The sequence below is a fragment of the Lethenteron reissneri genome, chromosome 12, assembly GCF_015708825.2.
Source record: "Lethenteron reissneri isolate LAM-NWPU_2019-01 chromosome 12, ASM1570882v1, whole genome shotgun sequence".
NCBI lineage: Eukaryota > Metazoa > Chordata > Hyperoartia > Petromyzontiformes > Petromyzontidae > Lethenteron > Lethenteron reissneri.
The window spans coordinates 9,331,972-9,355,562 of record NC_083790.1 but is presented as its reverse complement, the minus strand read 5'-3'; the positions used below and the strand labels follow the sequence as shown (position 1 = coordinate 9,355,562).

The following is a 23,591-nucleotide window of genomic DNA, read 5'->3' as shown; positions in this document are numbered from 1 at the left end:
TAGGAAAAAAATAATTATATTTAATTACCAATTGCTTAATGGTGGCAGGCAATCATCTTACCCATAGGTGGCAGCCATCTCAAGCCAGAGGACAAGAGGACTCTAGCCGCCACGCATATAAAGGATTTATAGTGAAAAACTTTGTTTTTACGGGTTAATTTTTTACAACTTATTTCTCATACCGGGTAAGGCCCACTGAGCTAATGAACTCATTTTCAGAAGTGACCTGGCCACAAATGATAGCTCAACGAAGTGGCTTATTGTATGGAAATGCATTGCAGCCAAATTGCTTTCAACGCGTGATGTTGATTCTAAATGTGGAGGGGAAAAACCGGAGGACCCGGAGAAAAGTCCACGCGACCACGCGGAGAGAGACGCGCAAACTCCAAATACACAGACATCGGGGTCGGAATCGAATCCACAACCTCCTGAGTTAACATCTCGCCACCGGAGCGCCCTTAATATGGGCAACACGCGTGCCCAGCGCTTGCCCCTAACCCCGCCTCTCTTCTCCGTGCTCCGGGAACTCCGTACCGTAGGGGTTCATGGCATCGCCGGGCATCTGTGGGGGCGTGAGGCCCTGCTGGAAGGGGTCGGGCTGGTACGAGGAGGAGGCGGCCTCCATCACGTGCGCGTGCGGCAGCTGCGTGAATGGCGACATCATCCCCTCCATGGCGCCCGACATCATGTCGACGGGCGACGGCGAGAACACGTCCATCATCACTGCGCGGCCGCGTGCAGGGGGGGGGGGGGAGAGCGGTCGATCGTCAGCATCGTCATCACCGTCGTCGTCGTCACCGTCGTCGTCGTCATACATGATCAATCCACTGCTGCTGCTACTGCTCTTGCCGCTTCTACTACCGCTACAAGTATTGCTCCAGCTGCTAATGTCATGCAGACTCTTGCTACTATGGCTACTACTACTGCTGCTGCTGCTACTGCTGCTAGTGCCACTGCTGCTAGTACCACTATTACTAGTGCCACTGCTGCTGCTACTGCTGCTAGTGCCACTGCTGCTGCTACTGCTGCTAGCACCACTGCTGCTACTGCTGCTTGTGCCACTGCTGCTTGTGCCACTGCTGCTACTGCTGCTAGTACCACTATGACTAGTACCACTGCTGCTACTGCTGCTAGTGCTAGTGCTGCTAGTACCACTGCTGCTAGCACCACTGCTGCTACTGCTGCTAGTGCCACTACTGCCAGTACCACTGCTGCTAGCGCCGCTGCTGCTACCGCTGCTCGTGCCGCTGCTGCGTTCACCTTCGCCCTCCTCCTTCATGCGCCGCACCCCGCGTGCCGCCCCCCGGCCGGGCCCCAGGCGCTGCCCACTCTGGCCCTGCTCCTGCTGGATCTGCCGGCGCGCGAGCTTCTTCATCTGCACGCGGCAGCAGGCACGGGCGAGACAGGCAAAGACAAATATCCCCCACGTCGCCTGGGCACGCTGTTGGGGCAAGGGCTGTTCTAGCGAGCAGCACCTTGCCAAGGCCGGCACGGCACACGAGCGAGCGGGGGGGGGGGGGGGGGTTGGCCAGCGCCGTGCCCGACCGCCTTTGTCTCCTCGGTGGCGATGTTTACACACCGCAACATTTGAGGCTGAGTCTACCTAGGGGAGGCCCATGACCTGTTCACATAATCGTACTACCGGTGTTGGCCGGGAATCGAACTCGGATCGCCGGGTTCGTAGCGCGGTATGCTAAACACTGCATGACCGCTCCCCACACACACACACGTGCACACACACACGTGCACACACACACGTGCACACACACACGTGCACACACACATACACACATACACACACACGTGCACACACACACATGCACACATACACGTGCACACACACATGCACACACACACACATGCACACACACACACGCGTTTCACATGCGAGCACCTATCAAGGCTGCAGAGCTCCGTGGAGGGGCGTTGCAGGAAGAATCATGCACACGTGGCTGCCATTGCCTCCCCAGCGCTAATGTGTTCAGTGCTGAGTCGACCAAGGGGAGGGGTCCAGGAACAGATTCAGATATCGCTTGGCACTGATACTGGCCGTGGGAGGGAATCAAACCCAGGTTTTACTGGTTCATAGCGCAGTGCACTAAACACTCCCCTGCCACTCGCCACAATAAAAAGACAAAGATCCCCCGTAAAATCTTAACAGACTGCTGGGGCAAGTGCTTTTAGCGAGCGGCGATGAAGGCCAACACTGTGGCACACGAGGGGGTGGGTGGACAGCGTCACCCCCGGCCGCCTTTTTCTCCCAAGTGGCGATGTTTACACATCACACCAGGTACTCATTTGAGGCTGAGTCTACCTAGGGAAGGCCCAGGACCGGTTCAGAAAATCGTCGCCGGTGTTTGCCGTGAGCGGGAATCGAACTCGGGTCGTCAGTTTCGTAGCGCAGCGCGCTAAACGCTGCACTACTGCTCCCCACTACACACACACACATGCACACACTCATGCACACACACACATGCACACACACACGCGCACACGCACACACGCACACATGCACATACACACACATGCACACACACACATGCACACACATGCACACACATGCACACACACACGCACACACACACATGCACACACACACACATCCACACATACACACAGACATACGAACACGCCTGGATACTCTCGCACATTGCTCCAAATCAGCTGCCCTGCCAATTCCAACTCCGCCCTTCCTGCTCCCTCTGCCACCACCACTCCCTCTGCCACCCTCCCACATGGAGCGTCGTGCACGTTGGCTCACGATCTCTAAGTGATGTCACGTGGTCAGGGGCTGGGAGGGCGACGGGGTTTGGTGACGCGGGGTTTGTTATGACGACAGGAACAGTGACGGGGGGGGGGGGTCAATGACGTGGTTGTTGATGGTGACAGGGGTTGTTGACGCGGTGAGCGATGGTAAATGAAGATGGTGAAGGTGACTGGGTTGTAGATGATGTGGCTGGTGGTGGTGGTGGCGGCGGTGGTGGTAGTCATGACGATGGCGACCACATACCTTGGCTCGCTGGTTCTGGAACCACACCTGCACCACGCGTACGCTCAGCCCCGTCTCCGCAGCCAGGGACTCCCGCACCTGCAATGGAAGGGACGAGATGGGCGCGGGGTGGGTGGTGGGGGGCACGATGACCCAGGTTAGCGACAAAGAATCTTTGCGAGCCCTCTGCGGGTGGTGTTGAGACCCCCCCCACCCCCCCGCTCCCCCCTCGGCCTTCGTGGCGCCGCTCGCAAACTTCCAGTAAGCTCCCGCCATCGTCGTTCAACGCACGAAAAGTAACGCGTCCGTCCCGATCAACAAGCCGACGTCGGCCCAACGTCGGCTTGTGGTTGCGACCGCCGGACCAATGTTAGCCCCAACATTGCGCACGTCTGCTGGGATGTGGTGCGAAAGAAGACAGCTGTTGATCGGCGCACGTGACGCCTGCTGTGACACGCACAGCGATGCAAATAGGACGGTGCTCGCTAACAGGACACCGCGCCGACAGTCGACGTAGGGCTAGGCGGGGGATCTTTGTCCTCATCCCCGTAACCCAGAGGTCGCAACCGGGTACCCGATACCCGTACCCTACCCGAGTACGGGTACGGGTCGGCCGTGAGTCACTGGTGAGTAACCATTTGTCACTCATTTCAGGTAGGGTACGGGTAGGGAACGGGTACCTGTACCTGGCCGGGTACGGGTACGGGTAAGGAATCAAAACCCGTTTGCGACCTCTGCCGTAGCCGACTCTCGGGCCGGCGGCTCGTCGCCGTGCCGCGTGAGCGTTGATCAACGGGCGCGAGTCGAGGCACGTCCTATAGAGCGGTCGGGGGGGGGGGGGGATGACCCCCTTGCTCTCACCGTAATCATTAATCCCCACGCGGTGATTCGGAGCCGCGCGACCGCAAGTGGTCCGTGGTACAGAAAGATGTTTGTTCGCTGGGCCGTGGAGAACGTATCTCGTGGGCTCGGCGCGGCCGAGATTGCCGCGAGGTCGGCCCGGTGAAGCGTTTCCCCCGGGGGAGGGGTTTTCGTTCTGCCGCTCCGCCGATTCGCCGACTCTCCCAGCGCCGCTGCGACGTCGCGATGTGCTGACTTCAGCTCTGTGCTGAGTTGTTCCCCCCCCCCGCAACCCCCACCACCTCACTGTCATCATCGTAAATCGCGCCGTCGTGAGTTGAAGAGCCCTCTGGTTCTTGAGCCCAGACCTCGCCACGGAAATTGACGCCATGGAGTCCGGATGGGCCGCCCTCACCCCGACGCTCGATGGGCTGCGCGTTCTGCGCGTAGATCCCACTCGCCCACGCGTCAGTGGCCAGGTGAAATCGCCGATGTTCGCATCGGGAGCTGCTGCGCGAGGCCAAACTAGACGAATGGCCAAACGTGTTCTTCTGCAGACCGTCAAATCCACAATGCTTGAGAGCCACGGACTAATTCACGGCGGGCTGGAACACAGATTCGAGCCCAGGATCTCAGCGGTGGCGGTCTCCTACCCGACTTAATCTGGATGATACAAATAAACACGCCAGAGTCCATCTCTGCATTATAAAATTCTATATTTTTTCGGTCCATTGGCCGTTTGGCCTTGTCGAGAAATGCTTTACGGCAGCGTTTGTTGGAGCATTTTTGACGCTCATCAGCCCATTAAACAACTGTCTTTATGTTTTTGATGGGTCCATTGATCCAGAAGACCCACGTGGACTTGTGGACTGAAGGGGAAAATACCGTAAATGACATCGCTGTAATGTGAAGAGATGAACTTTCGTTTGTTTACTTATTTACTTACACGGTACCCTTTATAGGGGGGCATAGCAATCAACCCCGCCCCTCCCACAACTCACTCCCCGGCGATTTGGTTAATCCTCACAACTCGAGATCGATTCCCGTCTCCACATCGCAGTGAAGGTCACGGCCCCTAGCGGCTGCAGAGGTCCACCTGAAGCTGAACGCATCACGCGCAACGCCTACGAATGTCACCGCGACCGTCGATCCCAGCGCACGTGATTCGGCACGTGATCCGGCACGTGATTCGGCACGTGATCCGGCACGTGATTCGGCACGTGATCCGGCACGTGATTCGGCACGCGGAACCGTCACCGTCGAATCGCCACATCGTTACCCGCCCCCCCCCCACCCCCCGGCGCCGTCCCCGCGGTACCCACTGTATCCCGCGGTGGCTCGTTAACCCTGCCAATTACAACTTTGACCTTCAGAAGGTCCCCTGAGCGGCACGCGTCCGCTGCGAAGTACCAGCGCCGCAGATGACGAGCTCGCGGTCCGCGAGGTGGGGGGGTTGGTGGGTGGATGAGGTTGGGGGATGGTGGTGGATGAGGTGGGGGGGGGGTGGAGGAGGGGGCCGCTCGTGGCGCCAGGACGACGCTCGTTGTTTGCCGAGCGGCGGCGGCGGGTGAGCGCGACGCGGCTCGAGAGGGAAGGCGCCTCTCCGCGTGGCCCCGTGTGTGTTTGCTGAAACGCGACACTGCGCGGCGTGCTGACAGCGCCGCCCGTCCCTGCCGTTGACAACGCGCTCTGCCCCCCCCCCCACTGGGCACGTGAGTCACAATCGCGATGTCCCTCCCGACGCTGCTGGGGATTTTTGCTCCGGCGGTCCAAGTCCGCCGCGGGTCGCGTCGTTGAAGCGCTGCAGTGCGCCCTGCGCTCCGTCAGTAAGAGAATCTCCCCCCCGGCGTCTCGCGCTTACCGAAGCCCTCTCGTCGTGGCACAGCAGACCTCGACTTTGGCGTCGAGCTCCAGCACGTATTGGCGTACGCACGGATGGAATGGAATTACTACGACTGAACTTAAACTATTTAACTAAAAAAAACCTTTTTTTAAGGTAAGGCCCACTGAGCCATGAAGCTCTTTTTCAGAAGCAACTTGGCCACAAATCATAGCCCAACGAAGTTGGATTATCACATGGAAATGTATAGCAGCCAAATACTCTGTAAACTCCCGTTTTAAAAATGTGGAGGGACAAAACCGGAGGACCACGGGGAGAGTGACATGCAAATTCGAAATATGCAGACGTCAGCGTTGGGATCGAACCTACGACCTCGTGCGTACCATGCGAGGTAGTTAACATCTCGCCGGCTCCGTCAATCCACTGCTGGATGGGGCGGTCACTGCGGTGGGTTGGTGACGACCACGTTGCGCTTGCACGCAAGTCGTAACAATCCCCCTAAGAGGCTCATTTGCTACAGGGGGGGGCAGCTGCAGTTAGCGAGCTCCTATTGAGGTGGTAGAGGTTCACGCGGGAAGCCGGTGCAGCCAGGAGCATGCACACCAGTATAGCGGATCGCATATCGACCGCCACTGATGTCAGCCGAGTTGGGGAATTGAATTCGGGTGGCCGGATCTCATAAGCGCATTGCACCACCGTCCCCACCCTGGTATTTCCGGCGTCATCTCTCGTGCTGCGACGGGCCTGATCAAGGTGTCCGCGTCCTCTCTCTTTGAGAGCTCTCTCCCCCCGAAGGCGGATTTGCCAGGAGGTCATAGGAGTTTCCCTCGGGGTCTCCTGCATTCTCTCCTGAAGCCAAACATCGCGAATATGTCGTGAACTTCTTTCGCACCCGTACGTGGCCAACCGCGCTGACCGGAGGCGAGGGGCAAGGACAGCAAACTAAACACAAGAGGCAAGGCCAGTGCGTCTCTGGACTGGTTTCGACATGCAGCATCTCATCAGCCGAGTCAGGCCCGCTTCAATGCCGGTGAACTGCCCATCTTGCAAGCGAGGACCCCTCTCTTGACGACATGGATCGTAGCGCGACGGAAAATGATGCTCTCTATAACAGCGGTCGGCAAACCAAAAAAAAACAAGAAGAGCCAATGTCTGCGTTGACGAATTGTAACGGATCACCAGCGTGTCGGTTTGCGTTCAGGCGGCGCGTGGCTCTCCAACGGAGCGTTAACCAAGGTGGTTTGTTTTCTTTTTCTTTCGGGTGAAGATTGTTGTTCTAGCGAAGGTTGTTGTTGTTGCTGTTCATGTACGTATGCTGAACTTCTTCCACACCGTACATAGCCAACCGTGACAATCAGAGGTGCCGGGGTGGTAGTAGCGAGTGCTGCGTAGTTGATTGTCCACGTGTGCTCTTTGGGGATCAGGCCGTATTTTGACATCACACGCCCTTAACCCTTCCCCCTCCATTCATTGCCCCCTTTCAGGAATATACATCTTAATTCAAGGATTTACTGTGGAGGTACGATTCATTGTCGTTTGATGCCACAAGTAATGAAGTTTACAAAGACGTTTCAGATACGAACACGTAGCTCACAAACGTGAAGAAAATTACGATGCCTGTGATTGGTAGTTATTCCCAGACATACAAATGAAGAGACGGACACATGGACAAGCAAACACAGGCTTGGAGGGAAGGCCAAACGGATGGATGGATGGACGGTCAGACGAAATTATAGACGGCCAACAGACAGACAGGCAGGCAGACGGACGAATGGATGGACGAAGGAGAGATGGATGGACAGATGGCCGGGTGGACGTTCAGACAGTCGGGCAGGCAGGCAGGCAGACAAATGGATGGACGAAGGAGAGATGGATGGACAGATGGCCGGATGGACATTCAGACAGACAGACAGGCAGTCAGGCAGGCAGACAAACGGACGCTGAGACGGACGGACGGACAGGCACCTTGCGGCAGGGCTTGGAGGAGACTTCAAAGGAGGCTTTGAAGGCCCGCCGCTGCTGTGTCGTCAGGATGGTCCGCGGCCTCTTGGGCCTCTTGGGGTCCTTCTCGTCACTGCCGCTGCCGCCCCCCCCGCCGCCCCCTCCCTTGGCCCCGGGGGCCCCGCCCGGGCTCCCCTTGACGCCGTCCTCGTCCTCGCTCTTGACTGCGCGCACACGCACATGGTGGGGTTGGCGGATCACGCGCGGATTGGCGGCGGGGGGGGGGGACAATGATCAAGTTGGCGGTAGGGGCAAGCAGGTCACTGGTCAACCCTCGGGTTGCTAGCCCCATCGTCATCGTCGTCGTCATCGTCACTCCAGGTTCAGTATGATTATTACGCGATAAATGGAAAGTTCTGCGATGAAAAAAACTTCCGCGGTTTAATTCTACGGTGAAATAGTGGACATCATCACAACACACGCAGCCTCTCGCCCGACACTTCACCCAACAACAACGATTTTCATTCACACTATTTGTATTTTAGCAGGTAAGGCCCACTGACCGATATAGCTCTTTTTCAGAAGCGACCTGGCCACAAATGATAGCTCAACCAAGTGGCTTATCAACACGCGGAGATGTTAGGCAGCCAAAAACTCGATAAACCCACATTTCTAAATGGAGATAAATCCGCGCGACCACTGGGAAAGAGACACGCAAACTCCAAATTTTGCAGGCGTTAGGCGCTCGGGATCAAACCCACGGCCCCCTGTATACCAGGCGAGGTAGTTAACATCTCGCCACCGTGGCGCCCCAGATATCGTCAAGAGAGGGACCCCTTGCCCTGTCAGATTGGCAGCTCGCCCGGATCGACTCAATCAAGCCTTGCTCGAGAGACGCGCCGCGTGTTCAACCACCAGTTCAGAGTTTTGCTCGTCTTGAAACAGCTCCTCTGAAATGACGCGCTCCAAGGAGGGTCGCGCGGCTGACATTATACAGACTATATTATACCTGATAATTGTTTTTTTACCCTTCTATTTGGCAACAAAACTGACACTTTTTTTTACAAGGAGTCATGTTTGCATAGACCAGAATACCTGCAGTCATAATGCAAACAAAAAACGTCAACTGGTCCAACCCATGTGAGACTAGGCTCTAAGGAAAGCTGTCTCGGGTGTGGACCAATCAACTTCAAGGACAGTGCACATTATCATAGTTATGTTTTTTGTTTGCATTATGGCTGCAGGTATTGTGGTCTATGCAAACATGACTCCTTGTAAAAAGGTGTCAATTTTGTTGCCAGATAGAAGGGTAAAAAAACAATTATCATATTTTTTACTGGCAAATGAGGTTCCAATGGTATATTATACCTGCCAAGGAGACTTGTTGTGCGGTTATTTATTTAACCAACAAAAGAAGTCTCGCGTTCGAGGAACGGGGTACTTCGCGGTCACCGATGGCTTCCTCGCGGGATGCGCAAGTGACCCTCCATCCCCCCCCCCCCCCCACGTTTCTCCCCATGCGTGTCTGCGCGTCTAACACACGCACGCACGGCGGCGGCGGCGGCGATCGGATCCGCTCGGAATGTTTGACATGGGATTAGCGGGGGGGACACGTGCGCTCACAAACATTCACTCAATACCCGATAGATACGAGACGCTCACAGAAACACATCTGTTTCTGCTTTTCCACCACCCCTGCCGCCCCCCCCCCTATTGACTTTGTATTCGGTGAAATGGATTCATTACGAACCCTGCACTCGGATGTCTGTTCTAAAAATACTACCCCGATGATCTTGTGATGAACGGGGGCGGAGGGGGGGCCCACAATGTCATTGGGGTGCTCTTGCCAACAACATCTGGCCGATCCAGCGGTCAATTGTTTTCCACAAGCCTCACTGATGAGACCCAGGAGGTCGAAGCCGGTGGACAGTTTGCCCGCGTAAACGAACGCTGCGTTCGTAATATTGCGTTGGAGAGCCAGTCGGCTGATGGGACTAAAATGTTGTTATTCATGTGTGTAGATGGAACGGGGGTTTCTGTTTATATTTGCTGAAGAAGCAGTGGTTGGGTGCCTCTGTGGGGCTCATAACGGCCCTGTCGAGAGCGCTTGAGCCAGCGCCACCTGGGAGAGATCCCGGGTTTAAAACCTTTGGCGTGCCACCTGCAATTAGAAACCGAGTTCCTAAGCGGAGTCGTCTCATCTGGCTACCACTGACCGCACACCAGATGGTCGATGTGCATTTTGACCGCGTGCTTCTGCTTTGCTTAACGCTCTGACCCTGTACGATGTTGAGTGTGAACTTTTTGACATCTCTACGGTTTTATTTCGTTGTAATCCACGTCTCCTTAAAAAAATTAAAACACGTGTATTTATTTCTTGTTTATCTTAAGAGGGCTCTCATCTGTTTTGTTTTTTATTTAAGGATCTGAGTGTATGTATGTATTTTGAACTTTTTCGCACCATACGTAATCGGAGGTGCGGGGAAAGGCCGACAGTGTGACTGATATTCAGATTTTGGGTAGAGGGGGATTGTGGGAAGAGGACGGTTTGGGAAGAGAGGGATTGTGGGAAGAGAGAGGGATTTGGGGAGGATGCCGAGAAGGGCAAGGGCCGCGAGTGTCCGGATGCTGGCGAGCGCCGTGCACGTGGGTGGCTGCTCGACGGCGTGGCGGGAGGTCATGGTGCGCTGCACGCCGAGAGCGAGCGTACACACGTGTGTGTGTCTGCGCGCGTGTGTATACGCGCGCGTGTGTGTGTGTGTAAGTAGAGAGGCCCCATTAATTACAAAACGCACAGATACAGTGCGCGAGGCGGCTGGGTAGGCGCTGCGGCTCAATGTCCCGTCTTGTGGGGCCATTGCGACACTGCGTTTTTTGGGCTGACACTGGTATTTTTAGGCTGTTTTTTTTTCTCGGTGCGTGCGTGTTGTTTGACGGTGTGTGTGTGTGGGGAGCAGTAGTGTAGCGGCTAACATGCTGCGCTACAAGCCCAGTGGGACCTGAGTTCGATTCCCGCTCTCTGCCAACACCGGTGATGACGATCTGAAGCGGGTCCTGAGCCCTCCCGATGAATGTATGTTGAACTTCTTTCTGGTGCGGTGTCCAAACATCGCCACTCGGGAGACAAAGGCGGCCAGGTATGGTGCTGGTCACCCACCCTCCCGTTTGCCATCCCGGCATTCATAGGTGCTCGCTAACAGCACATGCCCAACAGTCTTCTGAAGGCTATATGGGGGATCTTTGTCTTTTTGTCAATGCGGGGAGCTGCAAGTTACCGCACCCGAGTTAGATTCACGCTCACGACCGATAACAGCGGCCAAAATCTGAACCGGCCCTGGGCCTCGCTTAGGTCGACTCAGCCTTAAATGAGTACTTAGTACAGTGTGTAAAAAAAAACATCGGCACTGGGGAGACAAAGGCAGCCAAGTGTGATGGCTGAAACACAACGCCCTTACGTGCTGTGCCAAACCCCAAATGGGTGCTCGCTAACAGCGCTCGCCCCAACATAGGGGGATCTTTGTCTTTGCATATCGAGTGAAAAGCGCCACAGCCCCAGCAATCTGGGTTCAATTCCTGGCCGCAGCACTCGCCGCCGTGGGTGGTAACCTGGCATGGGTTTCCCCGGGATTGACCCGGCATTAATTGTGCGCTTGGCAAGGTTGTGGCTTAACATCAGCACGGTGGGTGGTGGTGGTGGTGGTGGGGGGGAGAAAAAACGGCAGTCAAGGCGTGGCTGGTGCGGGTCCCTGGCCCTGCAGGTTCCCAGATGTTGTCGTTGGTGATCGCCACACGGTGGCCGTTCGGAATGCCAGCGAGGCGAAACGCGGCTCCGCTGAGCGTCGCTCGCCAACAACCGGCAAGCAACAGGCACAGCGGTTCGTGCCGCGCCGCGTTCTTCCCCGCGACAGCCATCACCAGCGGCAAGTTTATATTCCGACCGAATCCTGGTCCTCCTCTACATCAACAGAGGAAGCCCCGGCGTGGTTCTTGCCACACCGTCTACCCGTGCCGCCGTTCCGTCCTGTCACAGGCGCCAACATTCTACGCACGTTTCACGGCGGCGCGTGCGCCTGCAAATTTCTATTCCGGCGTTAGTGTTGAGCCCACAGCGACAACAATAATAACAACCGCGTGAGCGCGCGGCAGCATCGTCGGCGCGATTGTGGAGCCGAGGCTTTGTTTGTTTGTCGCTCGCCGAACTCAATGCCCCCCCCCCCCCGCGCTGCCCACGCCGCACAGAGCCGCCCTTTGTGGCGGCGGTGCCTGGTGCCGGTCCCGGGGCCGGCCTGGACGTTTCAAGGTCAGCGAGGGGTTTGGCGGCCAGGGTTGGGGGTGGGGGTGGCGGCACGCCACCTCGGGTGAGGATCAGAAAACCCCCCCCTCCCCCCCCTCCCCCCCCCATTCGCACGCTGGCGCAAGCCAAGACGAGGGTTCCCCCCTGACGTAAATCGGTGCTCGTTGACAGCACCCGCACCGACGGTTCGCCTGAACGTACAATATGCACATTGCACGTGTCCGTGCGCGCAGGTACACGTATGTATGGCTGTGCGTATGTGCGCACGTGTTGACACGTGTGTATGTGTGTGTATGACCTTGAGGTAGTGTAGCGGTTAGTGTAGCGGTTAGCGCGCTGCGCTATGAACCCGGGGGCCCAAGTTCGATTCCCGCTCTCGGTCAACACCAGTGACGATTATCTGAATCGGTTCTGGGCCTCCCCTAGGTCGACTCAGCCTCAAATAAGTACGTGGTGCAGCCTCAAATGAGTGTGTAAACATCGCCACTCGCGAAGGTGGCCAGGCGTGGTTCCTGGCCACCGACCCCCTCCTGTGCCATGCCGGCCTTCAAAAGTGCTCGCTAACAGCATTTGCCCAAAAAGTCTGTTAGGGTAGGGTGCTGTCGTGCTGAGTTGTGAACTCCCTCGCCTGGTATACAGGAGGTTGTGGGTTCAATCCCGACCCTGATACGTGAATATTAGGAGTTTGCGTGTCTCCCTCTCCGTGGTCGCGTGGATCTTTCTCCAGGTCCTCCGTTTTTTTCGCCTCCACATTTGGAATGAACATTCGCTTCAGAGCATTTGGCGACCATCAATTTCCAGTTGTGTACAAGGCTAGCCGGCGGGGGCGGGGAGAGGGGGGGGGACGGCGGGTAGGCCAAAATGTGCAATCTTCCCCTATCCGCCGTTGTTCGCTCCTCGTGCAACGCAGCTCGCTCGCTCGCTCGCTCGCTCCCCCCGCCGCCCCCCCCCCTCCTCACCGGAGTCGGAGGCGTCGGGGCTGGCGGAGCTGAGCATGTCGCGCTCGCGCTCGTAGTCGGGCCGGCAGAACAGTTGTCCCTCCTTGAGCACGAACTCGTCGCCCTTGCGCAGCGGGCGCTCGCACACGCAGCAGCTGAAGCAGCCCAGGTGGTAGACGCTCTCGAGGGCACGCATCACCAGCTCCGACGGCGCCACGGAGCCCATGCAGCCGGCGCACTTGCGGCCAAACAGCCTGCGGAGAGGGAGAGCGAGCGGGGTGAAGCACAGTCCGCGATAACCACGCGAGACGCGTAACGCGAGATGCCGAACAAAGACTGAGGCGCCTGGGTAGCTTCTAGAAGCATCCAGCAGCATCCCACCGCTTGTTGCTACTCGCGCGACGCGGTTCTGTTCACTCGATCGCGTTATATACAATTCGCATCCGCGTTATAAAAAGTGTATTCCCCCACATATTGATCGCGCCCCATAAGCGTTATGAAATCAACACGTGGCACTATGGGCTAACAGACTGCACGCACGTACAGTCGTTCGTTTGTTTCCATCCGTTCAGTTTCAGTCGTCAATTCGTTCGGTCGTTCGTCACGGGAAGCTACCGTGAACCACCGCCCCCCCCCCCCACACCTCCTCCGAGTTACAGACAGGCAGACAGGGCTAATGCATTAACGCTTTCAGTCTTAGTTAAGGTGGGGGGGGGGGGGGGTGGGAATACATACTATCGCAACGAGGCTTTCACGGAAAAATAACAAAGGTGCTATTGTTACGATTATGATTATTGTTCTCATTCATAAACCTCTTCAGACTAACTGAACAGCGGCGCAGCCCAGCAATGCCCCCCTTTTTCTCTCCTAAACCTCACGTCGGAGCATTTTGAATGGAGCCACTGTAGCGATGTTGGCCACGGAACGCCCGCGCTTGAGCCACATTTCCACGGCTCTCGGTGGAAATAAACATTTCCTAGCTGCTTTCTTTTTCATTGCATGTGGCTTTAATTCTCATGGCTACACAGAAATTAAATTGGGGCTAATGCTAATTGACCTTTATGGCAGAGTTGCGCACACACACACACGCACGCGCGCCCGCGCACACAACTATCATGTAACTAGCATAATTAACTAACGCACACACACAAACACAAAACAAAAGAGTTTTTCATTTTAGCGGTTGACAAAAAACATATTTGTACAGTTTGTAACCCCCCCTCTCTCCCCACCCTTTTTATGTAGTTTGGTGGTACATTAGGATCATCAACTCACCAGCGTTTGAATATTCCATGGGTTGAAAGGGGCGCTGCACCGTGAACCACGCGGCTTGGGTTCTATTCCAGACTATGGCGAATATCAGCGAGGACCAATGTCTGAACCGGTCCGAGCACCTTCCCTGAGATCAACTCCGGAGGTTACCCGGTGTTGGTGCGGTGTATAAAACATCGGCACTGGGTAGACAAAGGCGGCTAGGCATGGGTGCCATCACCTCGCGCGCCGCGCACACCTTAATAGGCGCTCGCTCGATGAACTTTCGTTGTCCTGTACTACGCTTCCACGTCTATGCTCCCCTGCCTGCACCAACCCACCCGTTGAGAGTGTGTGTTGGCGCTCCTATTGTCAAGATGAAATGCAGTGATTTGGCTTGAGCCTCCGTTTCCGGAAACATCCCCCCATGGTGTTTAGGTCTTAGTTCAGAGTGGATTCGATGTCGTTGAAAGTGGCTGCTTGCGTTGCCAGGGCAAGGCGATCCTGAAGAAGAGGAGGAGGAAGAAGAAGCAGCAGCACCAACTCACCCACACCGAGCAGCACGGTGAAGTATGGTCAAAAGGGGGCCATGCGCGGGGAGGGAACGGCCCGTTTGGGTGACGCAGCCGCCTGCCACCGCGCCACCGCCGGCGTTCAAGGCTCGCCGATCGGTAACCGGGGGCGCAGGAGCCATTCCCAGCCTTGGTGCCGATAATAGCTCGGGGTTCCGTCTGTCGGCCATGCCAGCGATTCCCCGCCGGCATGGCCGGCAGGCATAGTGAGCGCCGGCGACCGGCGGTTGCCCACAGCCTTCTGGGATTTCGACGACACCGGGATGCGCCACGGGGTTGACGGGGCAAAACCACCCGGTGAACGTGCCACTGGTGGGGGCCCAACGTTGGCCCAGGGATTGGCCAAACGTTCACTGGGTTGCTGTGAATGTGTCGTCTTGAGTGGTGGTGCATTATTATTATTAATACTACGCAACCAGGACTTTTAAATTCTCGGGAAGACCCTACAGATTTCCCAGGACAGCAGCTGCCTCAACAACAAGAGGAAGATCTTGGGAAAATGAGGACAGGTGGTAACCCTAGCCGTGACATCAGTTTTGCTCCAGGCCACAGCCAACAATGTTTGTAGCCATATCATATCCTTATGTAGACAATGTGTGAGGACACACGGAGATGTATTTATGCAATAGACACGGAGAGAAAGAGAGAAAGGGATAATGACTGACTTTAGCCCTGTGTCAATGCACTGCTGGAAGAAGGCCTTCCCACGTTACGGAGGTCGTGGAGGTCATGTGACGCTGGTCAGAGCCGGTTGGTGGAGAGAGGGCCCAGCACCGGATTTGATGCCACTGGCTGCTGATGTTAGCTGTGGCTGGGAATCAAACCGAGGTGCGAAGGGTTCACAGCGAAGTGTGCAATACACGCGGGCCTCTGCTTCACCCGAAAATGTGATCTACACCGAAGCCGAGGGTCCCTATTCAGTGACCAGCGACCCGCTGCACTACCGCTCATTGCACACACACACACACACAAGAGAGGGTGCCCCATGTAGCTTTGAACAGAATGTTGGCCTAAGTGCTGTTAGCGAGCACCGGTGAAGGCCGGCACGGCACACGAGAGGATGGGTGGCCAGCACTACGCCCGGCCACCTTAATTTTTACACACCGCACCAGGTACTCATTCAAGACGATTAGCACGCTTGGCTACACACGGTGCAGAAGGGGTTCAAGTGAAGGCCGCGTTGACCTAAGGCGAGGCCCCACAATGTTTGTGGCCACGAGCGGGAATTGAACCGGGGTCACCGGGTTCGCAGCGCGGCGCGCTGACCGCTGCGCCACCGCTCCATCCACAAAACACGCACTCGCGCACTCCGTGTCCGTACATTTGAGAGAACGCACACGCGGACGTCAAAAAATGCGTCCTTCGGCAGTGCGCCAGAAAATAATGCACTTCCCTCCGCTCGCAGAGTGGATGCGCCGAGCACTCAACCCTTGCAGGCGCGCACTGAACACGACACCCGCCCCGCGCAAATGTGCTGCGAAAATCCTGCAAATCACGCAAACCGTCTTCCGGTAGAGAATTAATTATATAAGCTCTCTCTTGCCTCGATTGTGGCATATAAATTTCGTGCCTTTTTTTCTTCACCCCCCCCCCCCCCACACGCGCACACACGCCACGACCAACCTTTAAAAGAGAAGAGAGGGGAGGAGGAGGAGGGCCAACAGCGAGGGCAGTAAACACACGAAGCGATAAGTGATGCTTTTGAGCATTTGCCAGGAACTGTCATCGGCTGGTCATTAGACTCGGCCACCTGGGATAATTCAGCCACCGCTGCCGCTCCACTCAACCAACGCAACTTCCCCTTCAGCCCCCACCGCCTCCCCCCCCACCTCACTCCAGCACCACCTGCAGCCCTCCCTCCCCTCGCCTCCCTCCCTTCCCCTCCCCTCCCCTCCACCGCTCCACGACCGCCGCCGCCGCCAGTCGCCACCGACAAGTCCGGCAGAGACAATGAGGTGTAAAGAGGCGATCGCTCGATGGGTCTGGGTGGCTGAGCCCACGTGAAGGTGCAGGAGGGGGGGGCGTGAGCGGAAATGGAGGGTTCTCAAAGAGTCGCGAACGAGTCCGTCGCAAAAAAATCGCTCACCGAGCGCGAAGAAGTCGCCGGCCTCACGCGCGCCGGAAAGGGGGAAGGGCCCCCCCACCCCCCCCGATTGACGAGGAGACACGTGAACACCACCAGTGCCACGATCAATCCAACTGACGTATAAAAGCCTCCCCAAGCCGTCGGCATCTCTCGCGGCCCCACGACGCGACAATTCGCCCGGCAGCTGGCGCGACGGGTCCGTCTCCACAGCTCCATCCCCGCGAGCGGACGCCCTCCCTCGGCCGGAGAACCTCTTCGTTACTCCCGACCGCCGGCCGTCAATCGTTCCGAGCCGACCGGCAGTCCCAACACCGAGCGATGTCACCTGCGCTCAATTATCCGACACCTGGCGCAGGTGACGGTCAGAGTGCACGGAGGCGCCGGCATTGTGTGAGCTCGCGCGCTCGCACAATGCCCGCGTGTCCACTCGTCCACGAGTCAAACGCACGCCTCGTGTGGCGCGGTCAGGCCGTGGCGTCCGTGCGCCTCTCAGCTTGGAGGAGGACGCCGGGGAGGAGGAACCTTGCCTCTGCCACGTGCCGCTGTTTGCATTTTTCCACCTCTTGATTCCTGCCGTTAGATTCTCTCCAGCGAAGAGGCAATCGAGGGCCCTCCGCCCCACCTCTTATCTCCCGCCTCTACCCCCTTCCCCCTCTGTAATTACCACTCGGCTTTGTGCAACGCCAGGGACAATGTGTGCATTGTCCGCACCTTAAGGGTGGCATTATTGCCACTCGCATCAGCTTTCAAAAACACAAAGCTGTGTCAAAGTCAACACGGAGGTGGCGGCGGTGGTGGCGGCGGTGGGGTTTGTGTCCGCCGCTGTGCTCTGCTGCCCCGAGTTTATAGAAACCTCGGCGCGTTTCTCCGCGCGTTTCTGAGACAACAATAACAGCGGTTCGAGCCCCTGGCCGCTTGCCGAGTTCATCGTCGGTGACATATTTCAGTTTTATTTTCGCTCCACGATTGCAATTTGTCTATGCGCGCATTTAAGTCAAAATCGAATAAAATAATCCCGCATTTTGAAAGTAATCGCAGGTCGTTTTTGCCGTTTGGATTCAGCCCCCTGCTATGGCGTCGGCGCACTCACGTCCTGCTCTTGCGAGTGATGTCACAGGGCCTCTGATGTCCACGATGCCTTTTACTCCATCCGCATGGCATCTGCATTTGCCCAAAGGCATAAATCTCAAGCATCCATGTGCTCCGACTCATTCTACACTATATAAGAAAGGCAGAGCAATTTACAACACTGTACACACGTATAGCCTCATAGACGTATGTTCACATACACCTACATCCCTTTCCTCGATCCACAGCTGGATGACAACCTCCCCATGCCTTGCAGGTCGCTTGACATGCTGGTCAAGTCAGATTAATACAGGGGGGCGTCTACGACCGGTTCAGACATCACTCACAATTGATGTTAGCCGTGATAACATTTGACGGTGCATTGGGATCGCAGTGTAGTGTGCTAACCACTGCGCCACCGTTCCTCTCCATATGCCCATACCTGCACGTGTGCGCTGTATACACACACGCTCTCCCACGCATCCCCGTGCATGTTTACGTACGCCGGTACTCGAACGTGGTCCTTCACGCACGTAATCCACATTCTTATCCGAATACACACAAACACACCGACCCGCGCACGCAACCATACAGAGAGGTGGGGAGGTCGTTAGCGGAAAGCTCTGAAAGACAACGCGAGTTGAACGAAAGCAAAACAACCTAACGAAGGATGCAGCTTGGCAAGAAGCTCAGCGGAGCTTCAAGGTAGGATGATCGCGCTCCCGCTGACTTGCACGCTGTGCCAACGCGTACTCAACAGAGGTCTAAAGTCGTACCGACCGTTGTTTCCGAACGTGAACTGTTGTCGTTCCACGCCATTGTGGATGCTGGACAGAGGGCAGAACCGAAATCCGTAGCCAGCGAGATGATTCGAGCGCAGATGACTGGCTCCGAGGCCGATACCCACCCACCCAGCCACCTATCCACCCATCTACCCACCTATCCACCTACCTACCGATCCACCCGCCTACTGACATACCCACCCGCCCACCCACCTACCTACCTATCCGCTCAGCGAACACACCAAACGTATTACTGTTGACGGACACAGTGCGACACCCGTTCGCGAAAATTGAAATATCCTGGGGTTTTATCATATTGATACACACACCCCACATATATACAAAATACTCCAAAGGGGGGAATCATCGATGATGATGTCTGCACTCAGATAAAGAGGGTGGCTCGGGAGGGTGGGCCGTGCCCGCGATCGCCCCGGGGGGGGGGGGGGCAAACAACCACGTGTGTAGCCGAGGGCTGCCCCCCCCACTCCGCTCGCCTCAACACCTGAGTCCACACGCAGCCGGCTGACGGGCCGATTCGGCGTCTTCCTCTTCCATCTTCCCCTGTCTGTCTGTCGTCGGCGAGCCCCCATTCGTCTCAGCTCGACACGACGCTGCCACCCCCCCCACCACCCACCGCTCCACGCAGAGCGTGTGCTTGCGGGGACAGTTGATGAGTGATCGAGCGTGCCGGCGGTGCAACTGCGCAGAGGCCCGCGGGCGGATGGGGCGGGGGGGGCAGGAGCTACGAAAAGGAGGAAAATCTTGGACGGGGGGGGGGCGGGCGGAAAAAGTTCATCGCCGAGGACATCAACTGGCGAGGTCCAGACGGCCGTAAAGATATTGAAGCACTTTTCGCTCGCCACGTGCAACTTCTCTCCCGCTCGCAACGACACTCGGCGGGTTACATGAATGCGCGCGCATCACCAAGGCACAGCGCGCATCTCCCTCATTGTGCGTGCATGTGCGTGCATGCGCGTGTGCAGGCATGCGGCGTGAGCCGAGACGCGGTGGCATCGTGGTGTGTGTGGGGCGTGTGACGTACGAGGGGCGTGTAACGTGCGTGGGAGGGGCGTGTGACGTGCGAAGGGCGTGTGACGTGTGTGGGAGGGGCGTGTGACGTACGTGGGAGGGGCGTGTGACGTGAATGGGGCGTGTGACGTGCGTGGGACGTACGAGGGGCGTACCACGTGCCGCAACGCTCCCCTTCAACCCACGCCAGGGCGAGACCCCCCGGGGCTCTTTTAAACGCTCGGTTCGGGGCCAAGTTGACAACGGGCTCAACGCATCGGGATGATGGCCATTATATAATGCTGGGCGTGCGAGCGAGCCGCATGCATCATTGACCGGGGGAATGTGTGTTGAGTGGATATGAGTGCGTACGGGAAGGCGATTACTTCCCATCTACCTGCCTCGTCAATCGTCAACCCACTCAATCAACTGCTCAACCACGTACCTACCCGATCACCCCTCTCTCCACCTGGCTAGATGGGTGATGAGCACGGTTGGCTACGTAAGGGGTGAACGAAGTTCAACATCCATAGTAGCCACCCCCTATCTACCTACACAGCCAATCAACCATCCGCCAACGCAGTAACCTACTCAAGCACACACCTGCCTACCTCGTGAACCACCCACCAGTCTATCTCCTCAACTACTCAACCATCTCCCTACCCAAACACCCGGCTACCAACCTACTTACCTAAAACCGAAGGCTAACTCACATGATGTAAAAGTCAAAGGCTGCTTGCTCACACGACTGCTCATGCAAGGCCCTCCACTAAAGGGAGCTCTAAAGAGCCTCTACATAGAGGGTATTTGGCCTACTCTTCCACTCTGGGCGTGCCCACACTTTACATCCACCGCACGCGGTCTGCCAATCGGACTCACTGCGGTGAACCCATCTACTGCACACTACTTGGGTGGACAGAGACGACAGACGAGGGGGGGGGGGTGGATTTAAGAAACCTGTACCATTGCTCAGACTACTGAGGCTGTGGGTCGATGGCATCGAACCGGTGACCTCTGCATTGCAAAGTCCATTTACACCACTGTGGCAGCTATACTCTTAGTTCTTTCAGGTAAAGTCACGTAGGTAAAAAATGAAATTTAAATTAATAAAAAATAAATTAATAAAATCACGACGTTTCGGAGGCGACACAAGTCCCCGTCATCAGGTGGGACCGTCACAGCAGCTATCCCTAGGCGATTATCATAATATAACCACTGCGTGTGACGGACTGCATGATGACGACGATGATCACGACACAGCCTCTGTAAATGAGCTGTGGCGGCTGTAGCCCTGCACGTGCCAGGCATGGCCACCGCTGTGCTAACGTTGTGCCGGGAGGATGACGAGGATGACGAGGTGGCCCCCCCCCACCTCCGCCCCTGAGATTGTAGAAGCGTGGCACCGGCCCAGTCGCACGTGGTCCTGCAGGGCGCAACTCCCATCGGCGCGCACAAGGTCGGTAAACATTGTCATAGATTTCGTTTTTTCTCGCTCTCTCTCTCCCGACGTCCAATTGTAATTCCCTCTCCCTATTCGTCGCCGCGCCGTGCCAAAGATGTCAAGCGATTTTTCTTCTGGTGGTAGACTGGGCCCCCCTCCCCCGCCCCTACCATAGGAATGTGGAATTTCCACCACTGGCCCACCGATAGAGGTGAGAGCTGCCCCATACCCGTGTCATTGAGGAGTCTCTTAATGGATGAGGAGGGGCCGTCCATGAGTGGGGGGGGGGGGGGCACGGGGGGTGTGGGGCCCGGGGCAAATCACACCGCATGGGCATCCCGACGCCTTCAAACTAACCTGGGGCCCCCCAAAGCGCGGGGCCCGGGACGGTCGCCCTGATTTGCCACGTACCCGAAGGACGGCTCTGGGGCCATTACTCGCACCCCGAGCCTCTGGTATCCTTTGCTCAGCTACGAGGTGGCGCTGGTTATGAAAGGGAGACGTCGGAGAATGGTTCTGGACCAGCGCCGTCTCCTCTCCCGCCGGTGCACGCGGCGCGGCCACTCCACGCGCAGTGCACAATGCTGCTGCTACTACTGCTACTCCTGTGAATAATGCTGCTGCTGCTACTGCTGCTGCTACTCCTGTGAATAATGCTGCTGCTGGTACTACTGCTGCTGCTATTCGTGTGAATAATGCTGCTGGTACTACTGCTGCTGCTATTCCTGTGAATAATGCTGCTGCTGGTACTGCTGCTGGCGCGACTGCCGCTGCTACTGCTGCTACTACTACTGCTGCTACTGCTGCTGCTACTACTACTGCTGCTACTGCTACCGCTGCTGTTATTGGTGCCGCACCCCGATTAGATTCTCCGTGAACCCATCATCATCATCATCATCCCGCGGCCTGGCGCGTCATCGTCATCCCACCCGACAGTGCTTGCATCCGCGCGCACGTGCACACACACTGATACACACACACTGACACACACACACTGACTCACACACACTGACACACACACACTGACACACACACTGACACACACGCACGCTGGGATCGCAGCGGGTCCTGCTCACTGCCCCCGTGAGCAGCAGCGGCTCCGCTCTTTCCCAGGAGGAGTTCGTGCCCCGGGGCATCAGTGGGAGGAGGAGGAGGAGTGGGGGGGGGGGTAGATAGGAGGCGGGGGAGGGAGGATGTCACGCGGAGGCTTGGGAGGAGAGGGATTGATTGGGAGGTGGTGGTGGCGACGGTGGTGGTGGTTGCGGTGGTGATGGTGGTGGTAGTGGTAGTTATGGTGGCGGCGGTGGTGGTGGTGGGGGCGGTGGTGGCGGTAGTGGTGGTGGTAGCGGTGGTGGTTGCGGGGGTGGTGGTGGTGGCGGTAGTGGTGGTGGTAGTTATGGTGGCGGTGGTGGTGGCGGCGGTGGGGGCGGTGGTGGCGGTAGTGGTGGTGGTAGCGGTGGTGGTTGCGGTGGTGGTGGCGTTGGTGGTGGTGGTAGTGGTGGTGGCGTTGGTGGTGGTGGCGTTGGTGGTGGTGGTGGTCGTCAATATTCAAGGACGCCTCCTCCGGGCCAACCCTCGCGGTGCATTCCCAAGACGGGCGACTCTGGGTGGATGAAGCGTAGCGGTTAGAGGAGCGGTGGTGGAGTGGTTAGCGTGATGCGCTCTCTGAACCCGATGGCCCAAGTTCGTTTCTCGTTCACGGCCAACACCGGTGACGATTATCTGAACCAGTCCTGGGCCTCTCCCAGGTCGACTCAGCCTCAAATGAGTATCTGGTGTGGTGTGCAAACATCGCCACTGGGGAGACAAAGGCTGCTGGGTGTGGTGCTGGCCACCCACCCCCTCGTGTTTTGTGCCGGCCTTCGTAGGTGCTCGCTAACAGCACTTGCCCCTACAGTCTGTTAGAGGCTACACGGGGGGGGGGGGGGATCTTTGACTTTGTGGCGGTGAGAGGGGGGTGGGTGGGTGGGTGAGAGGGGGTGGGTGAGAGGGAGGTGGGTGGGTGAGAGTGAGGTGGGTGGGTGGTTGAGAGGGGGGTTGATGGGTGGTGGTGGGTGGATGAGAGGGAGGTGGTTGGGTGGGTGAGAGGGGGTGGATGAGAGGGAGGTGGGTGGGTGAGAGTGAGGTGGGTGGGTGGCTGAGAGGGGAGTGGCTGAGAGGGGGGTAGATGAGAGGGGGGTGGGTGAGAGGGGGGTGGTGGGTGGATGAGAGGGAGGTGGTGGGTCGGTGACAGGGAGTCAGGGAGTGAGTGGAAGGATGGCGGTGCTGTCCGTTTGTCGGCTTATCAACGTGGGCAGCAGCAGCAGCAGCAGCAGCAGCAGCAGCAGCAGCAGCAGCAGCAGCAGCAGCAGCAGCAGCAGCAGCAGCAGCAGCAGCAGCAGCAGCAGCAGCAGCAGCAGCAGCAGCAGCAGCAGCAGCAGCAGCAGCAGCAGCAGCAGCAGCAGCAGCAGCAGCAGCAGCAGCAGCAGCAGCAGCAGCAGCAGCAGCAGCAGCAGCAGCAGCAGCAGCAGCAGCAGCAGCAGCAGCAGCAGGAGGAGG

At 57.3% G+C, this 23,591-nt stretch overlaps 2 protein-coding genes across 2 annotated transcripts in view; one reads left to right on the top strand and one right to left on the bottom strand.

Annotated features, from left to right (window-relative positions):
* Positions 1-23,591, top strand: part of LOC133341875 (pre-B-cell leukemia transcription factor 1-like) — an 801,687-nt gene that overhangs the window by 591,238 nt on the left and 186,858 nt on the right. The window lies entirely within an intron of this gene.
* LMX1B (LIM homeobox transcription factor 1 beta) overlaps positions 1-23,591 on the bottom strand; it is a 117,191-nt gene that overhangs the window by 6,938 nt on the left and 86,662 nt on the right. Inside the window, exons 4-8 of the mRNA XM_061550667.1 lie at positions 12,864-13,096; positions 7,635-7,834; positions 3,011-3,088; positions 1,261-1,375; positions 535-723 (exon numbers count right to left, since the gene is read on the bottom strand). Of these exons, the coding sequence (XP_061406651.1) occupies positions 535-723; positions 1,261-1,375; positions 3,011-3,088; positions 7,635-7,834; positions 12,864-13,096 (815 nt within the window). The remainder of the gene's footprint in view (positions 1-534; positions 724-1,260; positions 1,376-3,010; positions 3,089-7,634; positions 7,835-12,863; positions 13,097-23,591) is intronic.